The sequence below is a fragment of the Anomaloglossus baeobatrachus genome, chromosome 6 (genome assembly GCF_048569485.1).
Source record: "Anomaloglossus baeobatrachus isolate aAnoBae1 chromosome 6, aAnoBae1.hap1, whole genome shotgun sequence".
Taxonomy (NCBI): Eukaryota; Metazoa; Chordata; class Amphibia; order Anura; family Aromobatidae; genus Anomaloglossus; species Anomaloglossus baeobatrachus.
Genome location: NC_134358.1, coordinates 517,892,358 through 517,908,980, shown reverse-complemented (window position 1 = coordinate 517,908,980; position 16,623 = coordinate 517,892,358). Strand labels below are relative to the sequence as shown.

Here is a 16,623-nt window from a genome sequence, read left to right as displayed (position 1 = left end):
TTCACTATACCAACGCACAAACAGCTCTACCCTCACCTACTGTATCTTCACCCATCCCTTGTAGACTGAGGCCTCATGGTCAGGGTCCTCTCTCCTCCTGTACCAGTCTTTGCTGTGTATTTTTCATGATTATTGTACTTATTTTTATTATGTATACCCTTTTCACGTGTAATGCGCCCTAGAATAAATTGCACTACAATAATAAATATCTAACCTGATCCCTCAATGAGTTTACAATATTATGTTTTGAAGAGGACAGATTTTAGCGGCTTTTCAGATTGATGGGTTCAGGAAGTTGGAAGCAGAAGAAAAAGAGGTTCATAAGTGGAGAACAAAGCAGATTTCTCTAGTAAGATATCTTATAAGAAATTTTGTATTTGCTCATCCTACAAATTTAAGTAAACGTTTTTGAAAAGTCAGTGACTATTTAATGGACTATGCATGACATAGCTAAAAATCAGTATTCTTTCATCTGTAGATGGCAATCACTGACAATAGGCTGAAAATATCAGTGTTTGGCTACTTCAGCCAAATCATAGAATTGTGGCTAATCCCCCAACTAACTGCTTCCAATCGAAAACTACTGGCATCAAAGCCAATACGATCACAGCTTATTCTGCCATCTTGAGGCTGGTGCTAGAAAGGTGCAAAAGAGATTGATGACTTAAAGGGATCCGGTCACCAGATTTTGGCCCTTATAAACTGAAACTAGTTTTAAACTAGTAGTAAACTAACTTTATAGAAGACATCTGTGCTACATTCTATAAAGGCGCACATTACCTCCTGAGCCCCCGTAGACCCCAAAAATACCTTTATAAAATCTCCCGCCCTGTATGTAAATTGTCCGGTCCAATGGGCATCCTAATCTTAGCCTCCTGTCGCTCCTTTCACCCTCCTCCTGTGCGGATTGACATGGATGACTCCTGGAATGCCATCCACATAGGTGAACAAAATCTCCATATTCCTGGCTCGCACATCACTCTACATTGCTGCGACCAGAGCCGAACACATAGGTGCACCTGCAAGAACCAGTGAGTTCTCTGCGCAGGCGCAAGATTTTGCCTAGTGATGTTGATGAAGCGGGTGACGTCATCCACATCGCCTGGCAAAATCTCGCACCTGTGCAGGGATCTCGCTGGTTCACACAGGCGCGCTCTATGTTTTTGACTCTACCCGCAACAGAGTGCGCCTGCACGAGCCGGTAATATGGAGATTTTGCTCGCCTACGTGGATGGTGTCCGAGGAGTCATCCACATCAATCAGCACAGCAGGAGAGCGAAAGGACAGACAGGAGGCGCAGATTAGGACGCCAATCGGACCAGACTGAACAATTTACATACCAGGAGGGAGATTTTATAAAGGTATTTTTGAAGTCTACAGGGGGTAATGTGCACCTTTATAGAATGCAGCACAAGCACTGCTTAAGGTGAACAAGCAGGAGAGATGAAAACGAGTAGATCCAGCACCAGAAATGTATATATAAATTAAACTAACTTTTATTCCATTATTATTATTATTATTATTATTATTATTAATAATAATAATAATAATAAAAGAAAATAAAAAAGGGCACTACATATAAAAAACTGCAGGCATGGAAACACCTAATGCGTTTCGGACAATTTAAAAATTGTCCTTACTTATAGGCCTATGAGTAAGGACGCTTTTTACATTGCTTGTCCGAAACGCGACATGTGTTTCCATGCCTGCAGTTTTTTTTATATGCAGTGCCCTTTTTTGATTTTTTTAATAATAATAATAATAATAATAATAATAATAATAATAATAATAATGGAATAACATTTTTTTTTAAATTTATATAAACATTTCTGGTGCTGGATCTACTCCTTTTCCTCTCTCCTGTTTGCCATACCAGACCTGGCCTGTCTGGAAGAATCTGTGCACCACTCTGAAGCCCTGAAGCACCCGCTACAGGTAACCAGAAAATCTTTGGTTTTTTGCACATGGCTGCTCAAGGTGCTAGGTTTAGTTTAGAAGGCCAAAATCTGGTGACAAGTTGCTTTTAACATTTCCTGCCATATAATGCATACACCACAAAAGAGTCGGGGCGAGATAGTCCAAAACTACAGTAGTGACCTGTAATGCAAAACAGACTGTATGATGTGTGGCAAGCTTGAATGATATTGATCAACATCAGCATCGGATCTGTCGTAGAGCTCTGTGCAGCTACTTTCCCTTAGAAACCAATATAAGATAACTGATAAGGTGCACCTGAGTATAACTCCTGGGAGTACGTGCGTGTGGTGATGGTTCTTACTAGTGGAATTCAGGGCTAAGTAGGGATAGCCATCGCTGAACGGGGGACATCCATCAAATTACGATTCCTCCGTTGTCAAGAAGGAACAGGTAGGGTGGAAATTTAGGTATTGTATCTCATTTTGCTTCCTTCCCCCTGTCGTTATGTGCCAATAAGACTTATTTAACTAACCTATTTCCTCAGCGCTCCACTAGTCTGAATATACTACACTGGCACTTGGCACTATGTATGTAGTCTATACGAATTTGGTATTCGTGTATTTTATATTTGTATAATTTTTCAATAAAGATACATATTTTTATAAGGTGTTGTTTGGGCAGGTTGTTTAGCAGCTACTTTCCCTTACATCTTATACTTTATATAGCACATAGCTCATATGGGATAATTTATTGTTGCTCCATAAATAAAATCCTAAATTATGTCATGTAAATCTGATTTTCTTATTTTATTTTTTGCCATAGCCGATTCCTAAATATAGGCAAGAAAAGAATATATAAATATAATGCCGTAGCAAGGAACTTCGTAAAATGGAATGTCATACTGGGAAACAATATAAAGAAAAAAAAAAAAAAAGAAAAAAAGGCATCATTATTATAAACATTATGCAGAATATGAATCACTTAGGTGTTCATTGAATCTAACTAGGGGTCGTGAAATTAAAAAAAAATATATATGTATGAATTTTAAACTTAAAAAATAAAATTTATTTTTTCTAGGAGTTTATTGTACGTGTGAATGTCAGGACGGTATAAATTAAACTCTGCGAACATTAGTGAGGCATGTGCCGGCTGATTGGCAGGTCATTTGAATTGCTCAGCTGCAATCGGTAAGAGATGATATGCTAACGAACCTTCCAGTACAGCTCCGGAGTATACAAAGCAAGTGGAGAAAGCAGCAACAACTTCAGCATAATACATTCTGCATGTAATGGAATATGGAACAGGTAATATATTAATCTGCTGCCACTAATTAAAGGCTATGAGGGGAAACCGCATTTGTTAAGACATCACAGTATTCAATAACTATAGCGAAGTGACTAATTGTTCGGGCACCTCCACACTATTTCTAATCATCACAATTTGTTGTTTTTAATTACTTAATGGGAAAGAAAAAAAAAAAAAAACGGAAAAAAAAATCAGACATTATTTTAATGCGGATTCCCAACAGACTTTTTGACAGTACCATTTCTAAGCCTCTCACACTTAATAAAAATATTCTTTTGATTATTAGATCTAATTTCAAAGTTACCTTCATTAAAAATGTTCTAAAATTTTGCGACTGAAAAGAGTCCAAGTCCTTTATTATCTAGCTGTGTGCTTTGCAAAAAGGTTACAAATATGTCAGAGCTTCTGGTTCTGATGGCTCTCTCTGCTCTCCCCTTCCTAGGTCCCTATTTCTGGTACATGTGGTGGCCACTTTCATAAGTACAGGAAACACGTTCACATGCACACATTAAAATCTCTGTTGATCTTCACACCTTTGTGTTTTCACAAGTGCCATGTTACCCTGTGAATCACAGGATTTATCCTTGGGCTAAGGCAGACCTGTCTGGGTTTTTTTGTTGTTTTTTTATTAATAAATTGGTGAACTAGGGAAAAGTCAGGGAGTGTTTTTTCAAATAAACTATTTTGTGTGTGTGTGTGTGTTTTTCTTTTTACTTACTGGGTTAGTAATGGGGGTGTCTGATAGACACCTCTGCGTTACTAACACAAGGGCTTGATGCCAGCTGGCACTACACAGCTGACATCTACCCCAATAACCAATTCCCCCAACTGCTACTGCACCAGGGCAAATCAGGAAGAGCCAAGGTGAATCTCGAGAATTGGCACACCTATTGTGATGCACCACTTCTGCAGCAGCTGCAAGCTGCTATTTTAGGCTGGGAAGAGCTCAATAACCATGGACCTTCCTAGCCTGAAAATGTCTGCCCGCAGCGGTCTGCTTTACCTTTGATGGTTATTAAAAAAAAAAAAAAAAAAGTGGGTAGACCGCCACAATTTTTTTTTATTTTTTTTTTAATTATTAATTTATTTGGTTAATAGCGGTAATATCTGTTTTTCTACCTTTGCACATCTTTAATAAATAAAAAACATTTCAGAGTAGTGCGTTATTTTTCTGTGCGTATCACACTGATGTCACATGGATGGTACACACAGATGGATGGACTGCTTTATACATGGAAGCCATTGCCCTTATGTTCTAATAATAATACATTTTCTTTTTATATAGCTCTAACATATTCCGCAGCGCTTTACATACATAGGCAACACTGTCCCCATTTGGGCTCACAATCTAAATTGCATATCTGTATGCCATTTCTAATGATTGGAGGTGGTTCATAGATTAAATGGGCATCAATGAAATATTAATTGCTCATTCTACAGACTTCAAAAATAAACCATGCACAATATTCCGGGGAGCATTAATCTGTGGCAGGCGTCACATGCATAGTTTTGTCTTTTAAAAACTGAAATAAGAACCTCTGTAAGGGAACCTAATGTATCATATCCCATCTGAAGGAGAAGGTTCTGATTTTTTTTTCTTATAAAGTCCCTACATACACTGGGGGATGTTTGTGATGCATAGTGGTCACATCAAATATTTTTGTAACATAAAACCCGCACATACAAGGAGGAGTACGAGCCTTTAGTACAGTGGTAGACAGTCTGCAGCTCTCCAGCTTTTTAAAGGGTTATTCCCATCTCCAAGATCTAGGTGTAGGGAAACTACGACTCCTGGGATAACGAGCCAGTGACTGTTCAGACATGCTGGGAGTTGTGGTTAAAGGGGTATTCCCATCTCCATGACCGTATCCCAATATACAGTGTGTCCACCCATATCCTGTCCACCGCCATTAACTTGAGAACGGCGGCAGCTATAGGCATAGAAGTGGTGTCTAGGTATAGTAAAGTAGCCATGCGCTACACAATGAAACCACCCTATAGCGCCACCTGGTGGAAAAAAACGGAGTTGGCATTTTTATCTCGAAAACGGAAAGAGATAGAGAAAAAAAAAGTGAATTACAAAGTTGTAGGGCATCATCAATTCAATACGAATCGACACCTTGCATACAAAAATGCTAAGATTAGAACGGGTAAAACTCACAAGGCTGGGGATGTCAAGCGATACCTCATGGAGACCTTCCTACAAGTCATTGGGTATGGTGGCTGTATGGCGTGGCCTCCATGCTTACCTGACTTGACCCCATTGGACTTCTTTCTGTGAGGTCAGATCAAACAGCAGGTGTATGCGACCCCTCCACCAACATTGCAGGACCTACGACTATGTATTACATACAGATGTTTGTGTAAACGTGTCACCTACCATATTGCACAATGTGCAGCAAGATACAGTATGCTGTCCAGAGTCCAGATGTGCATTGCAGCTGACGGTGGCCACTTTTTGCATCAAAGTTAAATGAGCGCCATATGCGTGACCAGCATTCAATGTTTTAGGGGGGGGTCATGGGTTTGATATCATAGCATTTTTGTATGCAAGGTGTCAATTTGTATTGAATTGATGATGCCCTACAATTTTTTTTAATTTATTTTTTTTCTCTATCCCGTTCCGTTTTCGAGTTAAAAAATGCTGACTCTGTTGTTTTCCACCAGGTGGCGCTATAGGTGGTTTCATTGCGTAGTGCATGGATACTTTACTATACCTAGACACCACTTCTATGCCTATAGCTGCCACCGTTCTCAAGTTAATGGTGGTGGATAGGATATGGGTGGACACACTGTATAGTAGGTGTGATAATAATAATATTACCAAATGCCTCCAATTAGAAATGAAAAAACCAAAGAGAAAATTGTATGAAAAATACGCTGAATAATAATGAATAAAATGCAAAAATGTATATACCTAGTACCCTGTTATTAAGCACTTGCATTATATTAATTATTATTCAGGGTATTTTTCATACAATTTTTCTCTTTCGCTTTTTCTTGTCTAGAGGCTGCCATTTACATGCTTGGAATGATGAATGTTTACTGTTTGTTTTTTTTTACAGCTCAGTTTTTTGGTGTTTTTTCTCCAATTAGAAATGTAGTATAGTACTAATTATCAAGCCATGTCTCTTACTTCATGTGCAGGGCATTACAGTAGCTTAGGTATCCCCGCTTATGACCACGATCAACTGGCTGTCACTATATGAGTGGTTTTAACCATGGATACCGAAGCTGCAGTGCCCTGTACATGAGGTAAGAGGCATAGCTAATCAGGAAAACTATACTACATTTCTAATTGGAGGTATTGCTAATATTATTACAACTACTACATATTGAGAAATGATCATGGAGATGGGAATACCCCTTTAACCACGACTTCCAGCATATCTGGTCAGTCACTGGCTCTCCAGGCACACTGGGAGTACTAGTGTCGCAACACCCAGAGGGCCACAGGTTGGAAATCACTGCTGCAGTATAATCTCCAGAACAGATTACTCTTCAATACAATGCACTTACTACCCGTATCTAAATGCAGAGGAGGTTAAATGGTTAATAAGCGTTCTTCCAGACCGTCTCTGTTAAACTTAAATAATGCATTGTTACTCACAAAGTGGTGAATTAACGAGGCTTTGGTCTAGGAAATTTCCTGTGATGTACACACAAGTGTTTTATTTATTCTGTGTGGGTGGATAGAGAGCAACTTCTTGCCGACAGCAAGGAATGGCAATTAGTCACCACCAGGAAGAGTGGTATTAGGCTCCGTCCAGTGCGGCAAAAAGATGAATCAATCAGGGTATATTACCCAAAATAAGGAGCACGTTACTCCAAACACATGAGACAAGTATTAATATTTACCAGGTTCCAAGAGAGTAAAGAATATAATTAATTAGATTGAGTACCCCCCGACCATCATCGCCATTAAAGTGAATAAGGCTCCAATACCCCATATCATACAACCTCTTGAGTGGGTTACATTAGACCTGTATATGGTTTTACTGGCTTTGCGCCATTTTTCAGGCGCATTTTACAACTAGACAAAACCAAATCATATTTTATAGACCCTTGATAAGTGTCAAGCTTGGTGCTAACATACAGAGAGGTCCAGAATTTTTTGGATAGTGACCATTGTGATCTGAGCTCTGCATAACACTATTTTTTAGTTAAAATTAAGCAATTGAAGTGGAGACTTTGAGGTTTAATTAAAAGATGTTGACCAAAAACATCTAGGGAAAAATTTGGGAATTGCATGCATTTTATTTAGAAAGCCGCCTTATTTCAGGGGCTCAAAAGTAATTGGACAAATTTACTTTCCCAGAGATCAAATGTACACTTTTAATACTTTGTTAAGAATCCTTTGCAGGAAATGACTACCTGAAATCTAAAAGCCATGGACATGACTTAACGTTGGGTTTCTTCTTTGTGATGCTTTGCCGGCCCTTGCTGCAGCTTACTTCAGTCATTGCTTGTTTGCGGTCTTTCTGCCTTATGCTTTGCCTTATTGTGCTTTTTGCAAATAAAGTTAATATTAATCACTAGATCGTGGAATAATAATAAATTTCACAATTGGAGGTGTTTAGAGATCCTTTTCTTTTTTGGCAAATTCTAATCTGGCCTTTCTACTTTAAAGGCTGATTAATGGTTTACACCTTGTGGTGAACCCTCTGTATTTGCTCTCATGAAGTCGCTTTATGGTAGACTTAGAAAATGAAACACCTACTTCCTGGAGAATGTTCTTCACTTGGGTGGATGCTATGAAGGTGTTTTTCTTCACTATGGCAAGGATTCTGCAAAAGTATCCACCACTGTTGTCTTCCGTTGACATCCAGGCCTTTTTGAGTTCCCAAGTTTCCAGTGCACTTTTTTCTGCAGAATGTACCAAACTGTTGATTTGGCAAGTCCCAACGTTTCTGCTCTCTGATGGATTTCTTCTTTTTTTTTCATCCTCATGATGTTCTGTTTCTCTTCCATTGAGAGCTCCTTTGACCGCATGTTTTGGGTTTAAAGAAACCGCTTCCAAATACAAATGCCACACCTGGAATCAGTTCCAGACATTTATCTGCTTAACTGATGATGGATTAATAAAGAAATAGCCCATGCAGCAATTATAGAGCTAAGTAGATAATTCAAATTGTCCAATTACTTTTGGTCCCTTGAAAGAGGCGCTACATATTAACCCCTTCACGACCTTTGACCTATATTTACATCAAAGGTGGTATCCCTGCCTTTGATGTGGGTGCATACGCTGAGCCTACATCTTTTTCTGCACATGACAGCTGATCTGATCAGTCTTCATGTGCCTCTAAAGGCCCTGTCACACACAACGAGTTCGCTAACAAGATCGTTGCTGAGTCAGTTTCTGTGACGCAGCAACGATCTCGCCAGCGATCTCGTTATGTGTGACATCTATCAGCGATCAGGCCCCTGCTGTGAGATTGCTTGTTGTTGCAAAATGGTCCGGATCATTTTCTTCAAAGGCGATGTTCTGCTGGGCAGGACACATCGCTGTGTTTGACACTGTGTGACAGGGTCCCAATGACCACCGAGATCGTTATACAGGTCGCTACTGTGACGTTACTGTATCGTTGGTAAGGCCTGACTGTGTGACATCTCACCAGCGACTTACCAGCGATCCTCATCAGGACATATCGTTGTCGGGATCGCTGGTAAGTCGTTGTGTGTGACTGGGCTTTAACAGCTGCAGGTGGATCGGAGATCCGCTTGCAGCTGTTAACCAGATAAATACTGCTGTCAATCTCGGATAGCGGAATTTAACACGAGCTGGCGGAGAGCGCATCCCTGCTGGCGGGGCTACTGATGGGTTGTCATGAAAACCAGGGGTCAGCTGATGACCACTGTGTGTCATAATGATCTCTGTCAAATTGCCCCCTTTTAACCCATTCAAAATAAAATAGACATATTTGGTATTGCAGAGTTTAGGAATTTCAATCAAAATATATTAACGGAATTAATCCAATTAGTAAAAAGGTTAACGGAAAAAATAAATGAATAAATAAAATGCCAGAATTACGGTTTTTTTTTTGGCTGCAACATTGCGATAAAATACAAGAGGCAACTAAAACATCGCATTTACCCAAAAATGGTATCAGTAAAAAACATCAGCTTAGGGCACAAAAAAGTAACCCATTACTTAAGTCCCAGATAGTGAATATTAAAACATTACGGCTCTCGAAAAATAGCGCCAAAAATGATTTTTTGTTAAAATTTCATTTCTTCACTTAAATAAAAAGAAAGCTAAAATTAAGGTAAAATTAATGGATTCATTCAAAAGTACAACTCAAAAAACAAGCCTTGATACGGCTATATTGACAGAAAAATAAAAATGTTATGGCTCTTGGAAAAAGGGGAGGAAAAAACGAAAAAGAAAATGGCAAGGTCGTCAAGGGGATAGAGAGATATAATTCCTACAATGTGAATACAATCATTCAATTAAAGCAGAGTCTGCCCACTAAGCCCATATTGGTTATGCTAAAATGCCAAAACATGAGATGCTGTGCAAATATTTCTGGGTCTAACTATGCACGTGGTGCTTTCTGTGTAATTTATTTATTTGGTTACAGTGTGTGTATGTATATATATATTATATACACATATATATATATATATGAGCTGTAAATAAAGTAAAAAAGTCTGTATGACTATGTCAATCGGAAGTGTGGAAAGTTTGCATACAAACATCGCTATTCTTGCTCATCTCCTGACGGAAGACAGCATATTATTTAAAGTGGTTGTCTCTCCATTTTAGATTAAATTGTTAAATGGAAAATAAATAAAAAAACAACTTTGCAATTTGCTGGTTATGAAATAGTTTCTCTGTCCTCAAGAAGAGAAGAATGTTTAATTGTATACTTTACTGCTCAATGTCTAGAAAAGAAGCGCAGCACTTACAAGCTCTTTTATTCTCTAGTTCTAAAACTTGACTGGATCGCTGGATCTAGTCAACATCAGTGTCACTGCTCTCTTCTGCACGAGCAAAGCTGCCCCATATACCATAGGGAGGGCACAGTTGAGTCCAATAGTGTGACAATGAAACTGGTCCAAACGGTCAATCAACGAGCGGAAGTCAGGAGACAAGAAAGTTTTGTGCTTCTGTTCAAAAAGGTAGGAAAAGCCCTTAAAAGAGTAAAAACGACCAGGATTTTCCTATATAAACTAAAGCAAGAACTACACTGGTGCTAGGATGCTGATTCTAAACATACCTTTAGTTGTGAGATCAGATGTATAGTTTCTGAAATACCGACAAGTAAAGTTTGTGAAATGTACTGTTACTTGATTGATAGAATCTGCAGAATATTTATTAAGTGGGTCGGGTTTTGCTAGTTATTCTCGCTCCTGTCTGTCCTTCCTCCCCATGTCTCTGTTATAACAGGGAGAGGAAAGAGCGAGGAAGGACAGGCAGGCAGACAGTGGCAATAACAACTAGCAAAACCCACCCCACCTATTAGATATTCTGCAGCACCTATCAATTAAGTAACAGTGCATTTCACAAACTTTAACTGCTTATATTTCAGAAACTATACATCCAATCTCAACTAAAGCTATGTATAGAATCCGCATGATAGCACCAGTATAGCACTGGCTTCAGTTTATATAGGAAATTCCTGGTGGTTTTGCCTCTTTAAATCATCAAGTATGCTTTATCGGTTTTAAGTTTTTGGTGTAATTTACTGATAAAAGGTTTAGTTACATCATTTTTTTCTTAAACCACTGAATGACTTAATCACGAACAAGTTCCATTCAATTTACATCAAATTCACAATTAAAAAAAAATGAATAAAAACTTAAATTTTTTAAAACATAGACGTTATAAACAAGTAAACTTTGTGATACAGTTGGATCAGGAAAAGATACAAGTACAATCATGGTAGTGTTCTGAATAATATCAGTTCTTACAGATATATGATTTTCAGATTCTAGCTATTTTTTTTCCTAAATCCTCTTGGTCCTTACCAATACCACCAAGTAAATGAAAAGTAGGAATTCACTTAGATACCTGCTCGTTGCGCAGTATTCTCACCTCTTGTCAAACACATTGTTGACCCTACTTGGCGGATTCGAAGATAAATCGAGAGTGTAGTGTAAGTGTTTCTGGGCAGCAAAAAAAAAATAAAAAACTGTTTCTGTAATCAAAGTCATTTAGTGTCTGCAGATTCTGGATAAAAGTTTGTAAGAAGCAGACACTCTCCAGTATACTTGACATCTATGTGCTGCAGGGACTTCAATTTTTTCTTTTTTTTTTTTTTTTGCCCTGAAGCAATCAACCTAAGAACATAGCTTAGAAATTCACTAAGATCCACTTACATCACCCAAACCCTGGCTACAATATAGAAGATAAATGAATAGACTCACAGCTTCACTTTTATACTTTTTAATGACAAACTGGAGTACTCAGGCCGGGGTAGTGAACACTTAGATGTAGCACATCCTGAGAATAGCCAGTCAATTAACCAGCACACGCCGCACATTCTGTGCATTACAAAGACCTTAGTGAAATAGGGAGGAGAGCAGAAATCAATGTTTAATGAACACCACAATAAATGCTTGCTATTAGAAGGCCTGGAATGACAGGACGTGATGTAGATTAGTAGTTGTGTTGGTATTGGAGAAGCAAAGTCAAAGCAGAATTTAATCTATTTCTATAAAGCGGCTAACTCTTCCAATGAATCAGATGTATGGATCTCATTTAAAAGACGTAGGTCATGTTTTCGAGGTAAGAAGTTAACTTCGCCAGTTATCAAGAGCTGGAGAAAAGGAAAGTTTTGCAAAACATGGTCCTTGTAAATTTTGAGGGCTGCAATCAAATTAAAAACTAAATCAAGAACATTTTTTAGGAACCATTGGTGTCATGGTTATAAAGTGGAGATGAAAATAACTTCATCCAGCTCCGACAAATCTCCACGCTAACTCGTTACTTATTTCTTTTTTATATGTATATTCTTTATGTTCAAAAAGATAACCGTTTAAAGGGAACCGGTCACCAGTTTTTTCGGTATTAAAGCAAAAGTGTCACCTTCTGCAGCTCCTGGGCTGGATTCTATGAAGGTGCACCTTGTTGCTGACTCCCGTTGCAGACCTCAGAAATAACTTTATAATATCTGACTGCCACGTATGCTAATGACCTGTTCGGGTCGGATGGACGTACTCATTTTTGGCTCCGGTCCCTCCTTCTCCGTCATCATCCACGTTGCTCTGCCAAATCTCGTGCCTGTGCAGAGTCATTCCTTGGTCGCGCAGGCGCACTTTGCTCTACCCCATCGCGGGACGAGCCAAAAACATAGTTGCCCTCGCGCAAACCGATGAGGTCTTTGCGCAGGCGCGAAATTATGGTCGGCGATGTGCATGACCATAATCTCGGACCTGTGGAGTCCTCCACGTCAATCATGAAAGGAGGACGGCAAACAAACCCAGAAGTAGGGACAGGAGCCGAAAAGGAGTACACCCATCCAACCCAAACATTAGCATTCGTGGCGGTCAGATTTTATATAGTTATTTCTGAGGTCTGCAAGGGTAGTGAGCAACAAGGTGCACCTTCATAGAAAGCAGCCCAGGAGCTGCAGAAGGTGATACTTTTGGTTTAACACCGAAAAAAAGTGGTGACAAGTTCCTTTTAAAGTAATGACTATAATAAAAATTAACAGTAATTAAGTAATTATTATAATTACTCATTGTTACTCATTTCTATAGGAGTTTTGGAAATCGAGCAGCTCAGTTGCTCCAAGTTTTCTTCTGTAGACCTCCAATGGTCAGAGCTGGATAGAGTTAGGCTATGTCCGCACGTTGCTTTTTACCTGCTTTATACCTGCTTTTTTGCTGCAGGTAAAAAGCAGGTAAAAAGCAACGTGTGGACATAGCCTTATGCCAATCTCAACCATGACCCTATGGGTTTCCACTGGTGTTCCTTATTTTTGGAAAAAACATATGGGACCATTGACAGAAACCGAATAGCTTTATACAAAAAATTTCAGTCTTCGAAATGACCTACCTGAACATGTCTCCGAGACCTTTCAGCATTCCGCCTTTCTTCGTTTTTCCCTTATCTTTATCTTTGTCTCGGTCTTTTTTCTTTTCTTTCCCACTCTTTTCCTTTTTGCGCTCTGCCTTGTCTGAGCCATTGATTTGTCTCTCGAGAGAATGGGAAGGTTGGTCACTGGCAGTGGACACAGACTCGCGTCCTGATCTGGAACTCTCCTCGGTGTCCTCTTCCACTAGAGAGAAATTAGGATGGTATCATGTTAAGCTTTGTGATTGAGTTAAAAGGCATAAAATCAAATGGACTACGCTGGATACAACAGACACAACTTTTAAGTGAAAAGTGCACCCCTTTAGTACTTTTAGTACTAAAACACCATGGTCAAGACAAGAAGTTTCCTTAAATTAGACAATAGCTTAACCTACCCAACTGGGCTGAACTGTTCTTTTGCTCCATCAGTGTTTTATTAGCACCTGGCAAAGCATTAGATGTAGTTAGACATTCTCTTACGCAATACCCACAATGATGTCTCACTTGTGTACTTGTGCTCACTTCATCACCAAACCTCAACCTTCACCCAACACCAGTGTGTTAGCAAAACAAGGAATTGTTCATTATTAAAACATCAGTAATGAAAGTTTGTACAAAGAAACAGAGTCGTACCACTTGGCATACAGATTACCTACCCCAGTCTGTAGAGCTGTTCAATAATTCCAGCTGGGACTTACTGGCACCTGATAAAGTATTAGTTGGATGTAATTAGTGCCTGTATAATGCGTAATTTTATCTTAATAAATAGAGGAGTCTAGGTAATTTTGATATTTTTGTGGTCATTCCAAAATTGTGGCTACACCCATCCCCTCCCATCATTGCCAACAAAAAAATGAAGATTCCACGTAGGCTGCACTGTGGAGAAGCCCAACTGTGGGCAAGATTACATTGGAAGATGAGAAATCTTTGGTCCAAATTGTTCTGGCTGCTATCAAACAACTGTAATATGGGCGTATTATAGCACCCACATTATGGCGGCACTGTTGTTCAACTTAGGCTCAATTCACAGTGTCTGAGGCAAACTTCTACGTACATGGTGGTGATAGCTTTGGGCTTAATATGTAAATGTGTGCATAGGACTTTTTGGTCTATTTCTGGGTGGTGTTCATGGGCAGAACTTTTTTTTAAATCACAGAAAAACGTGCAGGAGGCTGCACTTTCCTATGAAGACGGCCATTGTAAAACAATTTTTTTTCTTACAAAGGAGTCCATAGGAACTTTATGGCGCTGTAGGTTGTTATGCTGACATATTTAGTTTAGCAGTTCAATAGTAATTAAACTTGTTTAAATTGACAAGTACAAGCTCCTTACGAATCTGCTATCGACTGCCGCTCACCGAGAATTCACTCCATTTACCAACAATCTGTATTCGGGACTTTCCCTGCTTGAGTATTTGGGTGAGGAGCAGAGAAAGGATAAAGGCGGCATTACACGGGACGATATATCGTGCGATCGTACCCGCCCCCGTCTTTTGTGCTTCACAGGCAATTTGTTGCCCGTGTCGCACAAAGTCGTTAAACCCCCGTCACACGCACTTACCTCCCAAATGACCTCGCTGTGGGCGGCGCACATCCTCTTCCTGAAGAGGGGGGGGACGTTTGACGTCACACAGCGGCCGCCCAATAGAAGCGGAGGGGGGGAGATGAGCGGGACGTAACATCCCGCCCACCTCCTTCCTTCCTCTTTGCCGGCGGCCGTAGGTAAGCTGCAGTTCGTCGTTCCCGGGGTGTCACACGGAGCGATGTGTGCTGCCTCGGGAACGATGAACAACCGGCACGCAGAAGGAGGAACGATTTTATGAAAATGAGCGACGTATCAATGAGCAACGATAAGGCGAGTATTTTTGCTCGTTAACAGTCGCTTGTAGCTGTCACACGCTATGATATGTCAAACGATGCCGGATGTGCGTCACGGAATCAGTGACCCAGACGACATATCGTCCGATATATCGTAGCGTGTGACGCCGCCTTAAGTCTGATACATTGATTTCATGTGAATAGAGTAATAGTTTTTTGGAGCAGCAGTTGAAAGGAGTAAGCTTGAATGGGGAAGTTAAAACAGCCATGCAGCATAGTTTAAATAAGGCAGTGAAATATATTGCAAAAATTCATATCTTTGCAATGGTCGGTCAATAATTAAAGGAGTTGACTACTAGCTATTTTTTTTTTTTTTTTTTTAATGGAAGGCCTATAGGTCATCTATATTTGATCGGACAGGGGACAGGGTGCAATACCCGGCACCCTCAACGATTAGCTGTTATTGGCAGAGGCAGAAGTTATAGGATGCTGTCAAAATACAAGAGCTCTGTCAAAATAAATGCCCATGGCTGGATACTCCAGATTCACCACCTATCCATGTGAATAGGATCTGCAGTGCCTGGCTGCTGTCACTATAGAAATGATGGATCTATGTTCCGGCAGAATCCAAAAACTTAGAATCAGCATTGGTAACAGCTGATCAGTGTAAGGTACTGAATGATCAGATATTGGTAACTATTAATAAAGAAAAAAAAATAGTAGCCAGCCACTTTAAATAACATTAAAAAAAAACAAGTTTAGCTACTCTAACACTCATTCAGAGTTCAACGATCAACTCACTAAGGCCTCCGCTCCACTTGCGTTTTGTACACCCGAGTACAATCCGATAAAACATTGGATTGCACTCGTACCAGTTAAACTATCGGGCAGTGTCCATCTGCGATTGATTTCTCATGCCATATCGGCCTGAGAAAAGAATTGCAGCACGTTGCGTTTGGCAGTGAGTCTTAGCTGACACACATCCATACAAGTCTATGGGAGCATTGAAATATCGCATTGCACTAGGATGTCATCCAACCGCAGTGCTATGTACGCAGAGACAGGCCGGGGTGGAGAGAGAAAAAGTGCTCCCTCCATCTTTTCCGCAGCTGTGATCCAATCACAAGATCAGATCACAGTTGCATGACCCTTGGCTGACGCTCACAGCAGAGGGTCATTAGAATATCACTTCCGAGGCTTCTGCATCGGAAGCTATGCGCAAGTGGAACCAAGGCATAAGGCAAATAATTGGTCTGGAGACAGGTGCAGCAAACTAAAGTACCAAGCACGGACATTTTACTCAACCTCACCTACCCAACTCTGAAGAACTGCTGTTCAAGGGTTCCAGCTGTGACTTATCAGCAGCTGTTAAACAAAAAATTAAAGAGCAGTTTGGAAACACAGATGTAAGTAAATTGTCTATATAATATCTAAAGGTTTCAGTATATTGCATCAACTTTTATAACAATTAGCAAGACACAAATTGTCCAGTGTGCAAAGTGACCACTTGTGAAAAATGACCCCATGTTATTGGAACGTGCTTTAATCACCATAATAAAATGT

The 16,623-nt window shown here is 39.8% G+C and overlaps 1 protein-coding gene across 1 annotated transcript in view; it reads right to left on the bottom strand.

Moving 5' to 3' along the window:
- PARD3 (par-3 family cell polarity regulator) overlaps positions 1-16,623 on the bottom strand; it is an 807,488-nt gene that overhangs the window by 249,917 nt on the left and 540,948 nt on the right. The window contains 1 exon segment of the mRNA XM_075315482.1: positions 13,226-13,448. Within this exon segment, the coding sequence (XP_075171597.1) occupies positions 13,226-13,448 (223 nt within the window).